This window comes from Myodes glareolus, chromosome 3 (assembly GCF_982192425.1).
Source record: "Myodes glareolus chromosome 3, mMyoGla1.1, whole genome shotgun sequence".
NCBI classification, from domain to species: domain Eukaryota; kingdom Metazoa; phylum Chordata; class Mammalia; order Rodentia; family Cricetidae; genus Myodes; species Myodes glareolus.
In genome coordinates, this window is record NC_142028.1 from 96,928,402 (window position 1) to 96,951,086 (window position 22,685).

The 22,685-nt window shown below is 42.8% G+C and overlaps 1 protein-coding gene and 1 pseudogene across 2 annotated transcripts in view; both read right to left on the reverse strand.

The window, feature by feature from the left end:
- Window positions 1-22,685, reverse strand: part of Tek (TEK receptor tyrosine kinase) — a 108,733-nt gene that overhangs the window by 51,912 nt on the left and 34,136 nt on the right. For both annotated transcript variants that reach the window (XM_048453082.3, XM_048453081.3), the window contains exons 2-6: window positions 18,588-18,899; window positions 9,149-9,259; window positions 8,610-8,762; window positions 4,521-4,652; window positions 3,945-4,085 (exon numbers count right to left, since the gene is read on the reverse strand). In XM_048453082.3, the coding sequence (XP_048309039.3) occupies window positions 3,945-4,085; window positions 4,521-4,652; window positions 8,610-8,762; window positions 9,149-9,259; window positions 18,588-18,899 (849 nt within the window). The remainder of the gene's footprint in view (window positions 1-3,944; window positions 4,086-4,520; window positions 4,653-8,609; window positions 8,763-9,148; window positions 9,260-18,587; window positions 18,900-22,685) is intronic.
- Window positions 1,404-3,113, reverse strand: LOC125412365 (polypeptide N-acetylgalactosaminyltransferase 1 pseudogene; annotated as a pseudogene).

Genomic DNA, 22,685 nt, shown 5'->3' on the forward strand with positions numbered 1-22,685 from the left:
TTAGAGGTGTGATGTTGCAAGAACAGGCAGGTATACAGCATTGTGTACCTCAAATTTGGTGAGCATAGATCTCAAGGGTTCGCATACACACAAAGAGGAGCCTGAGACAATGGATTTATTAATGAATTTGGCAGTAGCAATCATTAGTTCTTGAGTAAGGTCCATGAAATAACAGGGGTTAACTTTACTTTTGAACCTTAAATCTTTTTTTTTCAGTCAATTTTAATTTAATTGCTGTGATGCAGCATATCAGCATCACAACAGAAGCAGAATCTAAATGGTCACCTGACAGGGAAGCCCATCTTTCTATGGAGTGAAAAGGGTTTTCAAAAAAGCCCATCAGATGCACGATCTCCACACACCCAAACAAACAAGCTGTGTGAAGTGACTCACAGGGACTGAGGAGTGACTGTGGGAAAATAAATCTGGAGACAGCAGCAGGAGTCTTGGGTAGTAAGACAATCAGTTGAATCAAGTGGAAAAGTTGAAATTGTGGTAAGAAACTGGGTGAAGAGGGGAAATGGGGTAAGAGAGAGAGTCTGTAAGCCAAGTGATTCAGGAGCAACTGAGATATCTCTAACTTTTCAGTCGAGGCCCGGCATGTTAAATCTCCATTTCTTTAAAAGAAGGCAATTAAATCTTACCATTCCAACAGCCCAAAAACCACATCAAAATATTGTAAAAGCAAATTAAAACTATGTTCAGAGCTCCACCCCCATCTCATTTTCTGCACCCCAAGGAAAATAAAGGCATCCATATGACTATCACAGATGAAAACAAAATGTATTTTTCCCTACTGAGGTATAAAATCTATATAGAAATCTGATACTATAACAAACTGTACTTCTCATAATTCTGTATTAATTTCCTTTAAACTTCACTTGATATAATTTTTATTGTAAAAATGTTCTCATGATTCTGAAAGGATTCCAGTTCTTTTCCACTTAGTTTTCTATCAATATTTAATATTCCAGCTACTGGTTCTAATCAGGAGATCTCGTCTTCACGAGGCACATTCAGCAGACATGGCTGACGTGCACAACATCTGTGGAAGGTGCACCTATTCAGGGAGCACATTCTGTGCCTGTTTGGGATCTGAAGGCCATTTGCCACTGTGCTCGATGAAGACTCTTCCGGCCTCGTAAACATCAATGTGCGCAGTCTCTCTACTTTGCAGTCTCCCGTCCTGGGACAGGAAGGCTGGTTCAAAGCAAGTGAAAAGCTAGAGGCATCTAAGTCTTAAAGGCAGATTAACCTTACATCCCACAGAAGACGGAAAAACACTTCTCGTTTTTGCCACTGAACAATGTGGCAGAAACGTACGGGGAGGTAGCCCCGTCTAACCTTACTTTTTCTTTCTTTCTTTCTTTTGTCTTTTTGTTATTGTTGCTGTAAATTTGATCTCAGAATATTTCTGGAAGGGTGACGTTTCGAAGAAGCCACTGCTGGGACCGACTTCCAGTGCAGTCTCTAATGCGGGGCACCTGGCCGTCCTCTTCCCGGCCTTTATCCGAGCACTGATTGCTGTTCCCACGCTGCAGGGTTAATTTCACTGGGTCAGACTCCCAGAGCTGGTTGCCTTTAGGTGGTGGCATTTGAGCATGGTAACTGGGCTGTTAAGTTTGGAAATGTCCAAACAAAGGTCATCTGTTCTAATTTCTTTGTTGGCGGTAAAAGAGAAAATCTGGTTACCTCCCATGCCATGACAGTTGCAAGTTCAACCTTTTCTCTCTTGAAGCCATGTTATCTAGGTATTGGTTTGTTCCCACATTTTGTATCTCTCCCAATGAGAAAGAGAGATGTGGAATTTGAGAATCAGGGTAGATATTTTTTAGGTAACAAGAGAAAGGTTTGCCTTGTGGTTTATGCCCCAGACCAAGTCTTGATAAAGTATCTCCAAAATCTACCTTTGTAGCTCCTGAAGAAATTATGTAGAAGAAATTCTTGAATTCATCCATCCATACTTCTGCAAGCCATATGCTATTTTTATTGACAATCTGCCCTGTCCCTCCTGGAAACCTGTAAGGCGTAGCTTTCCAAACCACATGACCAATGTGGGAACAAGTTACAATTTTCAAAGTTCCTCCACATTGCCAAATCCTAAAGGAAATGTCTAGGTTTTCTCTTCATCAAATATCCATTCCAGCATCATATGTTCCGATTTTCTGCAAATAATCTTTGTCTATTGAAAAAAGGGCTCCGGCCATTGCAGGTGCTCTGACAAGGAGAGTCTGGTCAACTTTCCTTCTGTCCATTTCTCTTTGGGGAACAGGATATCAGCGAAAATTGAGCTTCCAGCTGAATCCACCATAGGTCATGACAGAGCCTGCCATGTCCTCGAAAGATTCATCGCTGATCATATCAATGATTGGACACACCCCTGTTCTGTCATGTTTGATCCTGGCTAAGAGAGGCTCCAGCCACCCTGGTGTACATTCACAGTGTGTATCTAAGAAGGGGATCACTTGGCCATTGAACACAGCAGCACCTTTTAATCTAGCTCTGATCAATCCAGAATATTGTTCCCTTTGGATTACATGAACTGGCACCTTGAGGGTTTTTTTTCCACGTAACTCTCTAGAGATCCTTTCAAAAAGTCTCTTTCCTTGGCATCATCTCTTCCATCATGTGTCTTGTGAACGATTAATGGCACTGTGGACTGTAGGAAGAAGTGGGCTTGCTCCATGCCTCATTGTGGAAAACAATCACCACGCTTGTTGTAGAAGGTTATCTGGATAGCCCTTTGTTTTACACCCCTCTAACTGCACATCTGGTAAAGATCTGTTGAGTGCAACCATCTTGCTTCCCATTACATTGAACAGATTGATTTTACACATCTCTTTCATCTTTTCTTGATCCTCTTTGGGAATGACGACTGGCTTCCCCATTTCTCTAGGAGCTTCATGAAGCTTCTGCACTGGCTCTAGATCATCCCCAGGAGAAAGCCCTCCCTCCTTCTGCACTGGCTCTAGAACATCCCCAGGAGGAAGTCCTCCCTCCTTTTTTCCACTACTCTTGTGGCAGTCACTGAAGTAAAGCAGCAGGAACATATCCAAAACTACCCAAACCAAGAAGATGGCTACAACCATCTTGTAACTTGCAAATTTTCTCATGGCACTTTAAGTCAAATGGAAAAATTTTTATATATATATATATATATATATATATATATATATATATATATATATACACACACACACAAATATGAAAATTATTTCAATCTGATTTAATCAGAAATCATAGTCATACCCCAAAAGAGGCTTTTCAAATGAATTTTATCACAAATCCACATTTCACACCATCTCCACAACAACAGGCAGTGTTGGCGCAGGCGCTCCTCTCCGACAGGGCCACCAGGCCACCGTCTGCCTCTGAACCTTAAATCTTATCTGGCCCAGCGGTGGTGACACACACCTTTAATTCCAGCACTCAAGAGACAGAGGCAGTTGGATCTCTGTGAGTTTGAGGCCAGTATGGTCTACAAAAGCTAGTTCTAGGACTGGCTCCAAAGCTACAGAGAAACCCTATCTCGAAAAACAAAAAACAAACAAACAAACAAAAAATCTAGATCTATCCTACAGCCTAATTTTACAGTGTAAGGGAAATAAATAAAACCTTCCTTAATCATTCTATCCAAAGCATGCTCTAAAACCCAACAGCAACATAGTTGCCTAGATACCCAATATTAATGCCAACCCTTGGGCCTAGAAGTCAGAATCTGTGTTCTGATCCCTAGGTGACATGCATGAGAAACACCCACTGCCAGGTCCAGAGTCTCACTGTCCAAATCATGTCTTTTTCTTGAAAACGCCTGGGATTGCAATCCCTGCACCCAGGAGTAAGTAAATAACCAAGCAATGTTCCTCTTTGGTGATGTCCGCTAACTGCATGCCCTCCCTGCACCAGCTGCAGCTTCCCCTGTTCCCAGGGTAAGTGGGGCCTACCTTCATTGCACTGCAGCCCCCTCCAGCCTGTGGCACAGGAACACCCGTAGGGGTCTGGGAGACAGAACACGTAAGATTTGCATCCCTCTGGTCCACTACACCTTTCTTTACAGGTCCTGCCAAACTTGTGTGGCTCGCAAGCTGTGGGAGAAGAGGACACAAAGATGGATTCAGAGTCAAATTGCAACCCCTCGAATCACTGGGCTCTACTTTCAAAGTCTGTCCTGGATAGGGAGATTCCAGTCTGTGTGCTGCTGCGGGCCGGGTCGAGCCTGCCATCATGGTCCACTTCACAAAAAAGGAAACTGTCTCACAGATGGGGGAATCACAGCCAGCACTGTTTCCCAGGTCAGGGACCTTCACTTTGACTGTAGCACCACAGACTGGTGTTTTCTGTTAAGAGTTTCCAGTGGCCTGCAGAAAATAACTTTTAGAAAAAGTATCTAATCCACAAAGATGGCACCATAGACCTAAGGAAAGCCACTTGGCCCCCTTCTCATCTCTGTCCAGACTTAAAACTCCATTCGGTAGCAATTCTTTCTAGCTATGGTTTAGTCACCACATACATTCCCTTACCTTTCTCACACGTCCTCCCCATAAAGCCAGGAGGGCAGATGCATTCCCCAGTATCTTCATGGCAGACACCATTGTTCATGCATTTAGTACAGGGGCGGTTGCAGTTGGGCCCCCACTTCTGAGCTTCGCATCCTGTGGTTAAGAGAGACATGGAGATGGGATGTAAACATATTTGTCCAACAAAGTGTTACTGAACAACTGACACATGACAGTCATTTCCATGGGCAATGGGGAATGGAGAGAAAATACAGTCTCTACACGCAGAAAGCTCATACTGTAATATGGGGATGGAGAGTTAAACAGTAAAATAACAACAGAAGCAGAGACAAGGAGTACCAAATCCTGCCTTGCTGATAGAAAGGGGCGTAAAGGAAGACTTTCTGTGGGAGTGGGGTGTGCACTGGATGTGCAGGACCACAAAAAACAACAAGAAAGAGGAGGCTAGAGGCGCTATAAAGGAAGAAACTTCGGCATGCCCATGGGATGGCCCAAGACTGAAGCATTTCTAATACAGATCAATGGCATCTCAACTACCAAGGAACCTGGCGGGAATCCAAACCTTAGACTCACAACACTGGGATGAAAAACTCTCATGCCAGGAAGTTAAACCCAGCAAGCCTGCACATTGACTCTACATGGAGTAGATGAAGGAGGGCTAAGGCCAAGAAAAAGAAATAGCTAGTTCCATACACTCTTTCAGCGGGAAGTTATATAAGCAACAAGGGAAGAAAAAATACCAAAATAGGCAAACTTGACTCAAGGGGGGTAAAACTGCTCGTAGATTCATCTTCCCTGGTTACTTCCAATGCTTGGTGATTTTAAATTGTGGATTAGACTCAAGAATAACTTCAAATATACAGAAAACTTGGGAGCGCTGGTTCAACCCTCTGTGGTTGAAAATTTGGTTTCAGTTTTCATCAATAGTTCAGTAGTTCATGCAGGGCACTAGTATCACTGTCCCCAGACACTGGTCTCACAGCTTGGATACAGGCCTGCAGCTGATGTAAGCTCCCAACCTCTTTGGCAAGAACTCCTGGCTATCAGTATTTTCTCTAAAACAATCAGGAAGACTATCAACACCCACCATTTCTTACAGCTTCCCACTGAATAGATAAAAATACAGATGGCTGAAAACTAACAGTAAGGTTCCCTGGCGTACAATAGGAGAAAGGAACCTACACAAATAGTGAGAGTCGGGAAACCAGGCGCTTACACACGCTAACCAAAATGGCAGACGATGTAAGTAGAACAGGCTCCTCCCGCAGGAAACTGTGTTCCCCAGCCGAGTGTCTACCTGTAGCTGTAGCCCAGCTTCATTCCCAATCCCAGGACGGAGGAAAGACTAACTCTAGGGGATAACAGGGTGATCTCTTCGGTTGGAGAAACTAAGAGTTTGTTAGTAACCAAATAATATTCGCTTATGTAACTTAGTTTTTATTTCAAGCTTTGTGATTCTATATTCAAGAAATCATGTATTCATGGCACGCAAAGGAAAAAAACTATGTTGTAAGAAATCTTTCGTCAAGGAGAAAATTTATGCTGACATCTATAAATACCACCAGTGGGATTCCTAAGACAAAATGTTAAAGTCCAATCTGTTTGTATGCTTGAGTTCACACAGACGAGATGCCTTGTGGTTATGGGAAAGGAAACAATGCCTCCAGCTTCCCTCCTAAACACCAACTAGTCATTTTGGGGATTATTGTTCAATAGGGTGATCATAGCTTCCTTTGGATGTTTCTGGACACTAGCAGTACTTCCCAAGTAGCTTCATTAAATATACTAGCACAGAGACATGACACATACGCCAACCAGAAAACAGTGTGGAGATTAAAGTGGGATCGTTTGCTTTGTGAGAAAAGACCGGCTAAGCTCCAAATTCTAATCTCTACTCATGTTTTGACAATTTACAAAAAGCTGTAAATGAGACATGGTGGCTCAGGTCTGTAAGCCTAATACTTGGGAGTCTGAACTAGGAGACTCTTCAGGAGACCGTCTTACCAAAAAAGGAAAAAAAAAACCCACAAAGATTTAAAACGTTTTTACAGATGACAATGCAGTATATTAAGAAATAAAAAAATTTTGTCCCTATACTTAGTTCCTGGTACACTGTTTCTAGAACCTTCAAAGTGATGAACATCATTTGTATGCTAATGAGATTATTCTTGTATGCTAATTACGGGGCTCTCAACTAACATTATGACAAGGGACACCAGAAACACCAAGACTTGACTAGAGAGTTGGGACATTAGTCCCACCTGTAATCTCTTGGAGGGACTAAGAGCTAAAGGTTGGCTAATGATTTGCACAAAACTGAGAGAGCTTCTGGATTAGAAGGTTTCTGAAGAGTGCCTGGAGGGGCTACCTCTCCCATCCCTGCACCATGACCTGTGTATCTCTGCCCCGTGGCCACTAATCTGAATCCCCTGTAATGTTCTCTATAATAAACCTGAATTATTTCCCTGAGTTCTGAGAGATGGCCTAGCAATTCACCAAAACAGAGAGAAGCTTGGGAAACCATGATGAACAGCTATCTGGTCAGGAGCACGGGAGCGACCTGTGGTTTTCAGCTTGCAGCTACACCCGTATCTGTGGGAGCTGACACTCTCTCAAGGCAGAGTCAGAAGAGTCCCAGGTGACATCTTCTGAAGACTTTCTCAGTGTTGATGGTACCCACTCATTTGTGCCAGAAATCGTATGTCCAGGCAGACATTCACCAGTCTAATGTCTGGTCCAAGGCAACACACGCATTTGTCCCAGATTCTGAGGCCTCGAGTAGATAGCATTTTATCAGAAAAGAACTATCTTTAAAAATGAATGTAAATTGCTCCTTTACCATCTGAGTTCTCCCGTGTAGTGGAATAAAGGGAACCTGGGGAGAGGTAAAGAAGTAGTGGAAAAGCTAGACATCAAAAGCTAAATCCTGCAGGTTTACTACCATCCTGGCTTGTGACTTTAAAGATTAGCATTACATGAACACTGCACAAGAAACCAGTTTGGGGAACAAGGGCAGGTTTCTCTTGAGTCAAATTCAAATTATCCCGACTACAAAATACTTCATATCTCTTGAGGTGTCATGGCATAGGGCATAAACGAGGTGAACCACACTTTCCATACTTCTATTATATTGTAATGCTGACTTATCTAATTATTTATGTACCTGCTCTGAGTGGGAATTACCCAAGGATAGAGGTTTATTGCATTATACTCTGTCTTTAACACCAGCACAATGCTTTTCAATACAGTTATCATTGCACTTTATTGAATGAATGATGATGAACGAACACAAGGCAAAGCAAAATAAATCATCTTCATGAATTAGAGTTCCATCACCAGAGAAATAACAGTGACTTAGACCCAAAGACCTGAGTGATTAAAAGCACAGACCACTTGGCAGGACTGAGGGGAATTCAGGGCAAGTCTCTTGTTTTCTATAAATCAATTTCTCCAGAAAAAAAAGTACTGTTTCTGGCACCCTCTACCTTGATGATGATTATATCATGGTGAATAGGAAAGTCCCCTATTTCCAACACTCGCAGTTTTCAAATCTAAAAATAAAGATCACATTAGAGGGTTAAATGACCTAACACACATGGGACTTGGAGGAAATGTTTGCCTAGGAGCCCAGGCGGCTCAACAGTCACATCATAGGACCCAGGGAGACCATCTTCCTAGTGCAGCTCCCCATTCTAGTTGGAATGGTCCTGCAATACCACTCTGACTTCTGTTTTATGCCTCTACTCTTGACTGGGGCTCCCTGGTTCAGGCTGGTAGACATCCATGTATTTAGACCATGCTCATTCTTTCTGTTAGGAATATAAAACCCGTAGATCTGAGCTGTGGTAACAGCAAACTCACAGATGAAAAGCTTAGTCCAACCGCACTATCTCTGAACCCCACATCTTCGCTAGAGTCTATTTTTTCTGCAACTTGGTTGCTAGCCTCTGCACCAAATTTCCCAGAGTCCGTGGTATCCTGCCGCTCCATGCCTCCCTTTTGCTTCTTGTAGCAACTGTCAGCTTCCATAACTCGCAACCACAAATCCTAACAGCCACACCAGTACAGAGCGGCGGCCTCCCCATCACTTACTCCGGACTATCAGCCTGGTGAAGGCCGAGGTGAACAGGTTTCCTCCTATGTACCTGGCCGAGTACACACCAGCATCCTGGGGTTGAGCGTGAGGCAGGTTCACTTCTAAAATCTCAGGGACTTCATGCCGGGGCACTGAATGGATGAAGGAACCTGGCAAGGGAGAAAAGTAGAGGAAAACAGCCGTGCTGAAACACTCCTGTTTGTCCTTGCAATCAAACAGCCGCTCAGTCAGACAGCCTCACATCTCACCAGGGTGGATTTGAGATTTCACTTGTTCTGTCAGTCAGCTTTTAGTGTATGCACCCACAGCCTATATGTGCATGATGCATGCATGCACGCGTATATTTGAATCCCTGCCTCCATTTGCTCAATTAAAGAACCAAACACACTTCTGTCACAGACAAAATTTGACAAGGTTGAATCACAGCAGCTTCTTAGGCAACTACCATTGAAACTGCACTGTGACGATGTCTAATGGATTAGGTGCTACCCAGGGTCTCGTACCACGGGGATGGGAGGGGATGAAACAGACTTACCATTTTTATAGATCACTGCATCTTCTTCTTTAATCAACACCTTTCTGAAAGATATGTTCACATTGTCTCCCCTGTCCACAGTCATAGTTAAGGTGGCAGGTAGGAAGGAAGCTTTGAAAAGAGAAAGACAATGGATAAATAAGCACATACACACACAAATGAGTTCTTACATTTCTCTCTGGAGCTAATAAACACCGAAGTCCAGAGGACGAGACCCAGCACATGGCAAACATTACCTGGCTAATACAAAGTCCAGAGGATGAGACCCAGCGTACGGCAAGCATTACCTGGCTTTTCCCATATGAAGACCAAGAGTGGATAATAGACTGTATGAGCCTTTTATAGAATCGAATGAAAGGAAGGTCCATTTCCTTTATAAAATACATACACACAGCATGCATATGACCATTTTATCATGAAAATTACTGGGCAAGTAGGGATTTGATGATTGACATCTGTTATTACACTATATCCTGATAGTAACTATAAATATTAATATATTAACTATTAATCTGCTCATTTCCCTCAATCACTACCATGTTAAAATACAAAAGGGTTCTAATGGGATATGAGTGTCCTCAAATGTGGAAACGACGGTAACATTTGCCTACTCACTTTCCCTTTCATCTTTTTGTGTGGGGTGATTGCTACTTTAAAACAAAGCAAGTGCAACTTCTCTAGAGCATCCCAAACAAGGGGAATGAGTAGAAGGCTTCACTTGGTTATGACATAAAGACTGAAACACTGAAGAGGGAAGACAAGGAGAGACACTAATGTCTCACCCGCTACCCCTTAGTTAGCACGGATGAGCTGACTCGGTTGTGGAACTGGCCAGCACTAAGCAGGACTAGGAAGGCTTCTGTATATGACTAATAGTGCCATCAGTTACTGAAAACTCCTGCCTCTGTGTCAATCTGGGAATACAGCATTGCCTCCGTTGCTCGGCTTACTGAGAAGATGTGAAATTGTCTAACGTTCTTCCAGAAGCAAGTGTCTGAGTTCCTTTAACATACACCTTAGCCTGCAGAGAACAACATTCCTTGGGATAAGATAGGGGTTATCTTTAGGTAGTGTTAAATCAATGTGTAAAATAGAAGTACTCATGCTAAGAGGAGACAAGCAACATGTACAGCCTTCTTAAAGAGGTACTGGACGTCAACAGGAGACAGAGAACAGGTGAAGACAGAGAAAATCATGACACAAAAAACACAGAATAAAGTAACAGAAAGACATACCAAGTACATAAAAAAAGATAAGGGATCCCAGAATGCATTAAAATCCATACATTTAGCCAGGCACTCTTTTTGCACACTATATATGAAACTAAATGAATACATCATCTTGAGACAAAAGCAATCGAAAAATATATACTAAACTAAGTAAAAGAAACTAATTTTGCAGTACTTAGATTGGAAAAGTATTTTTAATGCCAAGAATATTTACGGATCAAGATAGTCTTTTTATGGTGACTAGGAGTCATCAGGAAATCTCACTCAGATGGCTTGTCCACAGAATAACATTAGTCCTTTGAAGTCCATAAAACAAAACACTAACAGTAAAAGGGAGAAACTGACAAGTCATCAAGTCCCATAAACTTCCAAGCAAAAACTACAGATGGCTTGAAGAGGTCTTCAGATATTCATGGAACCCCATCCCCAATTATATGAATGCTACAAAGCACAGCTCCATAAATAGAGTTTTCTGGTCAGAATACACCTAAATCAGAAATCGACAGCAGACTATTCTACTCTTAATGGCAAAATCACAAAATTCCTATAGAATTTCAACCCAGGACCAAGTATTGAAATCGGAGAAGCTCTGTTAAGGACCTCGTGACCTGCTTAGTATCTTCATTCTTGTTTTGCCTGTGACTTTTGCATGGGGACTAGCTTGAGAGACCCGCTGGCTCAGACAGGCACCTTGGGAAGAGAACCACACCAAGAAGACTTTGGTGATCTACTTATTTGGGGCTATGTGCAGCGGCTGTTAACAGAAGAAAAGCTCCCTGCCAGGTCTCCCCTGGATGGCCAGGAAAGTGAATGTCTTCAGTGTACTCGATGTCCAGGGCAAATGTGAAGGGAACAAGGTATAGATTAGAAGGGGGGATGGGCACTGGAAACACATGGCCTTGAGCCTGAATCCAGCCTCTGGCTCTCACCAAGTCATTTCACCTCTGCAGCTTTCTCATCTAGAGTTCAGAAAGAAAATCTTCCATGAAGGCTGTTATGAACATGAAGCAGTAGAAGCTAAGCCTCAAGGCACTGAATATCAACAGATGACATCGCTACCATGATGAATCTGTAATATGAGTGGCAGGAACTGAAACGGACCACCATGCAGAGAGGGCAGGCAGGGACTGAGGACACAGGTATAGAGGGCCGGCTTTAGAGCGCTCGTTCTCACGTTGACAATTGGGCCACCCTAACACACAAAGCTCTTCCTGACTGGGAGAGGCTCCTGTGAGAACTTTTCTGATCATTTCATCTTTGCGACTTTCCCTGCAGTTTGTTTATATTTTCTCCCCTTTGTGTGGAGATTGTTTAGCTGAGCGTGGGACTTCTCCCTGGGCATTGTATTCGGAAAGGAACTCAGATTCCTCCGCAGGCTCGCAGGCTCGACTCCAATGTAGCTTTTTCCCTCTACTCCGTGGCTTTTTATTATTTCAGACTTGCTCTCTCAGCGGGCTGTTTTCTTAGGGGCACCTTCACACTGAAGGGCTGTGGCTGCCCTCGGCAGGAATGTCTCTAAGCTGGTCATTCTTTGCCAGGTATTAGCAAAGGAGTCAAGTTGCATGCTCGACTTCATGCTTCTTATGGTATGGGTGCTTGTTATATATTCAGGGTGCATTTACCAAAGCCTGGATCATAACAACAAGCACCATTTGATAGAGATCTGGACCAAATACTGTTCTAAACACAAGAGTTTACTTTTCCATAATATTCATATGATATAAGCACTGTCATTATCCCCATTTTACAAATGAGAAGACAGGTACAGAGAGTTTAGGTAACTAGCTCAAGGTCACACAGCAATTCCAGGAAAGCAGGATTTTTTTTAAATTAGGGAGCTCAGGGGTTATATATCAGTGTTCATAAGATGTCAAAGGCCAACTGCTTTATTTTATAAATGAGAATGCCGAGCTCTATACTGGAAGATGACATGCATAATATCTCTGGGTGGGAAAACTGCGAGCACACTTCATTCATTCACTTTGGGGCCGGAAGAAAAGGCAAATGAGGGCGAAGTTGCAAGCAAAGTTGTTTCTCCTGGATAGGCGCTGCTGAGCTCAGTTTGGGTCGTCAGGGATATAGACTCAGGACCACTCCCATCCTACTCAGCTTACAAGTTACTCCGCAGCATCCCTACTCTGACGGCTCTGGTCTAAGACATAGATGCTCTCCCTTGGCTCATTCCCTTATGCCTCACCTGCTCCTCTCCTACCCCTGCAACCATTCTGTAGCTAGATAACTGCAGGGGCCTTACACACCCCTAGAACTCGGGCTAGGGGACCTCATGGTGTCCCTTTCCTTGTCACAGCCTTGCTTACAGAATATGTCCCCTGCTGCTTCCTCGAGGCTCCAGAAGGGCAAGATCACATCTGTCTCAAAAGATAGCACTGGGTGGGAGCTGCAGCCAGGCCTTGCATCAGGCTGAATTTCACTCTCCTGGGTCCAACACCCACTAGCTAGTGAAGGCAGTTGAGTACAAGGGTAAGGGGGTCTACATATTAATGAGGTCTTAGTAGCCCTCATTATGCATTTGGGAAAGATTAATTTAGATGGAAACATTTGTAAAGTTGCCAGAGGAATGTCCTGCAGGAGTTCTCCTGGAAATGGTCTCCAATATATGACATACTCAAAAATAATCGTAGGGGAATAAAATGAATGTGGACTGAGGCTGCGACCCCTTCAGTGGAGTGCTTGCTTGCCTAGCATGCACAAAGTTCTGGTTCAAGCCCCAGCATTGCAGAGCTCAGACACGGTAGTGTGCGCTGTAATCTCTATACTCGGGAAGTGGAGCCCAAGTTCAAAGGTGCATACTCTTCTGTATGCATACCAAGGTGCAGGCCAGCCTGGGTTACATGAGCCCCTGTCTCAATGAGAAGAATGAAGTGGGAGCATTTGATTTCAACTTCTTTCCTGTTTTTTGTTTTGTTTTGTTTTTAATATTCATAACATATTTATGTTAATACAATACAGAGGGCTCTTCCTCTCAGTATTATCATCATGATTAGGCAATTTGATGTTCTACTGTAAAGTTAGTTCTCAGGGGAAAAAAAAGGAAAAAAGGAAAGACTTCCATCTCTTCTCCTGGTTCCTTCTGGAACAGATCTTTGGACCTAAGACTGCTACAAACTTTGATCTGTAACTCACTACCCCAAAATAAAATCTCCACTGAGGTTTGAGCAAACTGCTCTTGATAGTTTTAGATTTCATTGATTAAAAAAAAGAAGTTGTTTAATTGTTGGGGTGTGTAAGCCAATTGAAGCTGTGTTTGGCACATCTCAAATGAATTTTCTACTTCTTCCCCAGTTGTATGATTCAGCAGCAAGGAGGAATAGATTGCTGCTTGTCCCTGTCATGCTGTGTTCCTGGAGAGGCGTGTGAGTTCCCATGATGGTGTGTTCTGGTAAGCATGGATATGTGTGGGCTGATGTGGAGGGCAGAGGACAGCTTCTGGAACTGCTCCTTAAGAGTTCCATGTACTCTTTTTATTGAGACATGGTCTTTCGTTCACCTGAAGCTTAATCACTAGGCTAAGCTAGCTGGCTAGCCATCCTCAGGGTTCCTACTGGCTCTGCCTCCTCAGCTCTGGGATTGCAAACTTGTCCTTCCCACAAGAGCTCTGGGGATCCAGTTCAGGTCCTTGTAGTTACAGGAAAGCAGGGCATCATTTTTCTGATTGTACCATCACCCTAGCCCGCCCAAGATGGTTTACTATGGAGTTCACAGTAGCAGAAGCATAAAGACGTAGTTTTGAAGGTCTTCCTGATAGCACAATCCATATTACTCTCTGTAGAACGTCCTTCCTTCACTGAAGGACCAACAGGAAAGGCAGACCCAGTCACCAGTATCAGATGTTCTTACTGTCCGAATCCTAGAGAAAATATGTCACCTCTTTGTGTATGCCTCCACAATGCGTACACACTCTACAATTCTGAGTAGGAGAACTAATCCCCCGAGAGCTGGGTGTGGTGGTTCTCGCTTCTAATCTTCGCATTCGGGAGATTGAAGCGTGAAGATTACCCAAAATTTGTAGCCAGCCAGGATTACAGGGGAGGACATTGACTTAAAACAAGCAAACGAAACACTCCCCACCACAAAAAAAATCCCACTAAATTACTACTCTGGTATCCTATGAGAGTGATTGAACCTTTCCTGTGAATCAGATAGGGTTATTAACCTGTAAGTGCCTCATTTGATTTTCGGCAAACTCTAATAAAAAAAAATCTTTATCTTCCTTAATTTTCAAATAAGGAAAACCTTTGACTTCAATTAAGAATAACTTGTCCTGAGCCAGGGCTCCCATGCTCAGACCACCGCTGCCTTCCACTCTCAGGCCTCCCTCCTTTGCTCTGGTTCCTGACTGGGGCTTTAAGTAGAAATCTTGTACTTCCAAAGCCAGTGCTCAGAGCTGAAGAAAGAACTGTTAATATTGAGGCTGCTACACAAAGGGCTATGTAGAACCATGAACACAACCTCTGCAATTGGGATTATAAAAATCCCATTTCTATTGTTCATGGGTACCTTATGTTGAATTGTGTTATTTTATACAAATGTTTGAGAGCACAGCTGTGTAAATCAGTGTGTTTCTGGGATGGAGCTTCAGTGTGTGTGTGTGTGTGTGTGTGTGTGTGTGTGTGTGTGTGTGCGCGCGCGCGCGTATAATCTTACTCAAAGTTGAACACAACTGTGTAGTGTGGGTGTAATACCTATTTCACAGATAGTGACAAATGAGACAAACGGAAGTCAGCTAGTGGTTTTGAGCTAAAGAAAGAATTCAGATTTGAGGGTAAAAGTGTAAAACCTACCCCATCTTACTGTGGCTCACCATCTACCTGCCTTGCCTCATTTAAAATACCCATTACTTCTGTGACCCAGGCTCTTCGTCTGGGTAGCTCATTAGTGATAGTTTTTAAGTCCAAACACTGTTCAGTATTCTCTACATATTATCATTTATATTCATTAAGGATGACCCCGAGACAACCCCACGAGGGAATGTTGACCATCCATACTCTAAACAAATGGGGCACAAATCTCAGATCATCTTCTCTAGGAATGTGGAGACTCAGCAAAACGACACACCGCTTTACACAAATCAAATGCAACTGACATGTGAAAAATAACAGAGCTGCCCATCGGCCATGATAGCTTTGGCACACCTCATATCCCTTTGTTCAACCTCTGTTCCCTCGGTGGAGAGCTGCATTCCTGGGAATGTCTGCCCCGTGCCTTTCCCACTTACCCCACTGTCATTTAAAGGTGAACAGTATAGTTTTTCTAGGAAAGTCCTTTGTTTGTGAGGAATCCAGATTTTTATCATTTTTGACCTTAAATTGAGTTTGCCGCCTCCAAATATTTTACTTACTGCAAATTCAAAGAAATGATTTCAGGTGGATGTCAGAGAGGGGCTGATTCTAAACTCTCACTACCCAGGGTACAGCCAGTGGTAGGCATTTGTCTCTGGGCCCATTGGCACAAACGCCAAATCTCAGGGCTTGCTCAGCAAAATTCTGAGTCAAAGTCTCCATGTAAAAAGAGCCACAGGTGGCTTGTAAATACCTTTAAGGATCTAAAAAGCCCTGTGAGAGGCAGCAAAGTGGCACAGCAGGTAAAGGCACTAGCAGTCAATCTGGCCACCCGAGTTTGATCCCTGAATGCCAGATAAATGTGGAGAGACCAGCAACTTCACAACGTTGTCCTCTGACCTTTACACCCTTGCTGTGGTCACACACACACACACACACGCACACACACACACACCCCACAAACGAAAAATAATCCAAACTAAAAGAAAGACAGTAGAAATAAAAACATAGAAGTCCTGCAGTTTCTTGCCTCAAAATGTGCAGAGGGACTCAGCTTACCTAGATCAGCCTCTAAAATGAAAGCCCTGAGGGGTGTGGAAATGCGGTGCAGGAATTAAGACAGTGTGCACACTGTCATCCTTTCATGAAATGGCAACTCTTGAGCCCTAGGCTTAAGCAACAAACACTTAAAAAGGAAGTCTTTATTTGTCGTGTCAGCCATTCAGAGAAGGTGGCTGATGGGTGAGGGGCCAGATCACTCCTTTGAGACCAAGGCAAGGTCATCACATTATGAAATCTGTGCTTTCTTCATGGAACACAGCATCAAATTCATCAGACAAATCAAAGCTATCAGACATCTATCTGCCTGCTGTCCAGGTCCGGGGGCCTCAAGAGCACATCAGTGAAGAATGTTGTACCCTATCTATTCCAAATGCCATTGCACTAAAACTTCAATTTTGACAGAATCATACCCACCCCGTGGAGAAAGATACAGAGGCAGAGTCTTGGGGTTTGTTGTTGTTGTTTGTTTGTTTGTTTTGTTTTTGTTTTTAGTTAGAGGCGGTTCTCAAAATTTTCCATCCATGTTCTAATATTTTCTAAATAGAGCCCGAGTCCTCAACCACTAAAAGTAAAGCGTATGCTCTTTACCGAAATGGTAGCTTACAAAGAGGGTCACAGTTCCCCATTCTTTAAAATCTTTCTCTTTGCCATGTATGTTTGTAGCAACCCTCGCCCTAACCCTAAGCTCAGCTGTTTGACTTCTCTGGGACAATAAAACAAGGCATAACTAATAACATGCAGGTCCTGGCTTAAAGTTCAAAAAGTCTCAAGTTTGCATTTGTTTTTTTCTTTCTCTTCCATCCCCATGAGAACATACCTAGGTTAGCCTGCTATAGACAATAGACATATTGAACTGAGCCAAGTTCAGCCAAGGTCAGTCCTATATAGCTATCGCCAACAAACACTACATATTTTTCAAGTCTAGTTTTTCAAGCTATAGATGTATACAGCTGTGTATCTATTTGTGGTTATGTTACATGATATCATTGTTTAAAAACAAAAATAGAAGAAACCAACGTAATTGGGTTACAGATAGTTCCTAATGAGTTTGTGATGGAGGAGGGTTATCTGTCTATTGTGTTATTTTCATTGGTCAATAAAGAGACTGCCTTGGCCCTTTGATAGGACAGAAAATTAGGTAGGCGGAGATAACAGAACAGAATGCTGGGAAGAGGGCAATGAGGCAGATGCCATGGAGCCAGCCACCAGGTCAGACATGCTGAATCTTTTCTGGTAAGCCACTACCTCGTGGTGCTACCACGAGATTATTAGAAATGGGTTAATATCAAGATATGAGAGTTAGTCAGTAACTAACTCTCTAGAGATAATGGGCCAGGCAGTGTTTAAATGAATATAACTGTGTGTTATTATTTCTGGGGCTAAGCTAGCTGTGCGGGAGCCGGGCAGGATGAAAAGCAGGCCTGCCCGCAACTCCTCACTACAGTTTGTCTATTTTTAATTAATTTGTTAATTTCTAAGATTTTTTTAGATTACTTATGTACATGAGTGTTTGCATGTTTGTCTGTGTGTCTGGTGCCTGGTTCCCTTGGAGGTCAGAAAAATGCATCAGATTCCCTAGAACTGTATTGTGAAGGGTTGTGAGACAGGATGTGGATGTTAGGAACTGAACCCAGGTACTCTGAGAGAGCAAGGGCTCTTAGCCTCTGAGCTACCTCCCCAGCCATGAGACTTACTTTATTTGGAATATGAGTATGTACGTGTGTCTGAATGTGGGTCTGTGCACATGTGAGCACGTGTCCTCAAAGGCCAGAAGAGTGGATCCGTTTTCTAGAACTAGAGTTTCAAGTGCTGTGAACCTCCTGACATGGGTCTTGCGAACCACACCCAGCTCCTCTACAGGAAACGTGAGTGCTCTAAAGTCCTGAGCCATCTGTCCGGCTACCGTTTTGTAATTTTTTAGAGCATATTTATTTTTTTAAAACATTTAGTTGCTTTTAGAAGCAATGATCAACAGGCCAAACAAGATATCAAATAAAGAAAATATGTAGGCAATAATTTTGACAGGGATATTTTCATATTATTTGCAAGCAACATAATTACATGCTCATAATATCATGAGAAAAGTAGAATATACAACATATTTCATTTCAAATTATGAAGTAGACATGATGTATAGCATTGGTCTGACTGGTCCCGGTCTAGGGAGGGAATTTGCCTGGATTATACCTTCCATCTTTAATGTGTGGGTAGCAGAGCTAAGCAATGCTGAGGAACACAGTGTCTTCACTCTTTACACTCAGGCAGCTAGTACAACCTCAAAGAGAGCAGCTGGTAAAATACGTGTGTCCCCCAGTGGATCCAACCTGTCCATCAATGAGAGCATGTTACCTTGCTGACGCATCTTCATGGTTCGTATCCTTATTGCCTGTCCTCGAACGCGGCCCTCGCAGAAATAAGCACCATTAATCTTACTAGCCTTTTCTCTCTTCCAAACAACTTTTTTTGCCCATTCTCTGGTCACATCTTGAGTAACTTCCAGTGGATCTTGGTGCTGGTTCATTAAGGCTTCGAAGTCCCTTCCTATGGTGATGGGCTCGTGAGGGTGCCATCCCGAGGCAATGCAGGTGAGGGATGTTTCGGCATCAGACACAAGAGGTAGGGAGTTGATCAAGATCAGGTCCATGGCTCCTTCTGCTAGTCCTAAAACGAGAGAACATGACGCATGATGATGACATTAACATGGCTTCGCAGGTCAAGCTCCTCTTGCCTAAGGCTTCATTTAAAAATAGGCATATGAACAGTCATTTAAAATGCTCTGATATTAAAATGTAGCCATATTCCACTGGACAAAATCAAAACTCTTTACTAAGAAATCAAGTTTCTTCACCTTCTAGGACTTATTATCTTCAATTCCCCACTGCATATCCTAACTACAATATACTTGAACTATTATTCCTCCCAACAATATTTGTGTGTGTATACCTGTGTATATGCATGTATGCATATATATGCCCACATACCTCTCTAATATAATGCCTGAGACATAGTTAGACATTCATTAAATATTTGCTCAATTGAGATAAGTAATTAAAATCATATAATATTATCATAATTAGCCTTTAATTAATGAATTTATGCCATTATACTGCCCACTAAGCATAATAAAGGTATATATCAACTTCATACAGTTATGCTAACTTTATAGACTTCATTTTCAGAATATTATACAATTCCCTGTGTGAATTACTCATTAAAAAAACCCAGAGTGGCACCAAAATGTGTCAGTGTCCCAATAAGGGATTAAAAAAAAGACTTCCCCTTGAAGTAGTTTAGACTAAGAGAACCCAAACCCACTCCTCTCCCTATGTCTTCGTCACTGTGTAACTTGCAATCTGTGGCCTGTCTGTGTTACTGTCTGATGTCCATTTCTGATTTTCATCTGTCCTGGCTGCCTGTCCATGTTACCTATTATAACAAGGGGCTATGCTCAGGATTTATTGAACAGCACAGAAACATTGTATGGGGGAGGAATGATGGATACTTCTCAACAGAAAAAGAACGAACAAGTTATGTTAGTAACCCAGAACTCCACCACCACACAGAGATGTAATCAGCCTAGAGCCGCATGCTGCTTCCAACTGAGACAGGATCATTTGTTGTTTAAGTTATTTTCAACCTGGTGGCTGCTTTCAGCAAATGGTCACCACAACCATACAAACACACACACACACACACACACACACACACACACACATTATTAAAGACCAGGAGGAGCATGGGCGAGTACACAGTTTGAGATTACAGCTATGCATTAACTTAGGCTGTATAAAAGGTGGTTGCACGGGAAATCCAAAGCAGAGTAAGGTTCAGTTACATTATTTTCTTGAAGGCAAGTTAAACAAGCTAGAAGACGGAGTACACCGTAGGACAGCAGACTGAATACAAGTCTTTGGAGATCTCAAAGCACATTTCATGAACTTGGTTGCCATCTGGCAAAAGTGTAGTCTCTTCAAAAGCAGAAGATATTTTCAGAAAAATACAGTAGTGCAGGTCTGTACTTAAATTCCTTAAATTCCTAAAGAAATGAGGGAGGTGATGACTAAGGGACCTCTCCTCCCTGGGTCTCAACGCCTCATCTTTACAGTGGCGCTGGAGAGACCTACACCTCCTAAAGTTCTTACAAGCCAGCAGCCATAGATCCAGCACCTGACGACCATATCTCGTTTCCCTTTACTCTGTTTCCTGAAGGCCTAATACCAAGCCTCACCCCTTCTCCAAATATAAAAGCAAAACACTACCTGACCTTTGACATTTTAACTACATGGAAAACGACATTAATATTTACATTTTAAAAATGAAGACGGAGCTAGGAGAATAACTCATTGGTGGAGTGCTTACTTGGCATACGTGAGGCCCTGGGTTCAAACCCAAGCATGGTGGGGAGAGGTGCTGGTGTAGATAGATAGACTGACAGGTATAGAAGAAAATGAAATCGTATTTTGCTTTGCTTTCATTGTTTTCCTTTACCCATCCATATGTCATCCATCTACCTCCCTCCCTCCCTTCCAGACCCTCATCCAGCTTCTCTCTTCCTTCAACACTTGGATTACAAGGGGACAGAAACTGATGTCATCACTTCTAGAGAATGTCACAGAAAGGTGGCTAAGGATCTGAGGCTGACTGGAGTTTATTTACCAGATCTCAGCTGAGCACTTAGCACGGTGTTGCTAGTACACTTTGTTTTCCATGCCAGCTGCCAGTGTTTGCCATATGCCGTGGTGTTGTAAAGATGGTCTTACTGAGAGTGACATTCTTATCTGATTCATTGGGAAGAAGAATGCCAAGGTCAAGTCAATGTAAGTAGGACTTATAGTTGGTTGTATTTTATCTACGAGAATGAGAGGGGTGTGGGCGTAGCATAGTTTTCCAAGCTTGATCTCAAAGTATCCCTCTTGCTTCTAACCTCAACAGTAAGTCCTCAGGAAAATGTGAAGTTGGTGATAATGCCTTTGCTTTGTTTTGTTGCCATGGTATAGTGCTGTGACCAAAAGCAACTTAGAAAGTTTATTTAGTTTCCACTTCCAGGTCAAGGTTGATCGTGAAGGGAAGTCGGGGCAGAAACTTAAGCAAGAACTCTAAACAGAGCCTGTGGAGGAATGCTGCTTGCTAGCTTGCTCCCTCGCTCCGCCTCTGCTTGTGCTTAGTTAGCTTTCCTATATAGCCAGCACCACTCGCCTCAGGAGTAGTGACCACAGTGCTGGACCCCCTTACATCAATTAATAAGCAAGACAGCCCTCCACAGACAGAGCCACAGGTCAAGCCATTTTAGGCAGTTCCTCTACTGAAATTTCTCTTTTCAGGTAATGTTAGGCTATATCAAGTTGACAGCCGAGGCCAACATAGACAGATCATCAAATTGTTGTGGATAGGATAAGCCAGAAAAACCTCAAAGGGAAGTGATAGCCTCCCAAAATAGCTCACACCTTCCATTCCATACACAAAGCCAGCCAAGCCCCTGACTGAGCATCACCGCACCTCCTGATGTCCTCATTCCAGGAGTGTTCCACAAAAGGCCTTCCTCAGGAAGGAAACGCACTTATTCTTCCAACTGAAGTTCCATCCAGCCCTTTTTCTAGGCCCAGTCAACTGGCTTGCCAAAACCATGATGTCTGCTCAACCTTAACACTGGGCTATGGCTCATTTTACAACTTTAGGAAATACAGGACAACACAGTCGATTTGAAAAGACTGACGAGTCAGGAATCAGGTTTCTTTATCATTCAGCCCCTTTGAGCTACTTCTTACTTTCAATGATGAAAAATGAAATTATATACTTGAGAGTCTGAACTTGGTCACATTTGCCAACTTTTTTATTATATCAATTATATCAGCGCTCCTCCATCAGTGAGTTCTGCTTTCAGTTCTAACCGGAACCATTTACAACAGAGACAGACCATTTATGACAGACACAAGATTGTATGTATGGGCTCTAGGTAACAAAATACCTAGTAGAGTCTTAGAATATATATTTAAAACCGTCTCTTTAATTTTCTTAAAATAGAGTCTATATCTGTATGTGTCTCAATAACTTTTAGAAGGTGGTACATGAGACTAAGCTCAGGGGTGGCATGGGAGTACTGGGTGATCAGGAGGAAATGCTGGCAGGAAATCTTTTACCCTCTACTTAGGTAAGCCAAGTTAAAATGTAAAATGTAATTGTAAATGTAAGTGCAAAAAACGTACATGCCATTGCCCTTCCCTGGAAAAAAAATGGGTCAAGAGCCACAGTGGGGCCTTCTGCAGGAGGCCAACACCACTGATATTGCTGCCATGTCTTTAGAAATACTTGGGAAACGACAGCAACGTTTGGGTATTCAGGCGTATGGGCATGTAAGTGCATACAAATGTTGGGAATATAGATTAACCTCAGGTGTTGCTCCTCGGGAGCCATCCCCCTTGTTGTTTGAAACAGGGTCTCTGACTGGTA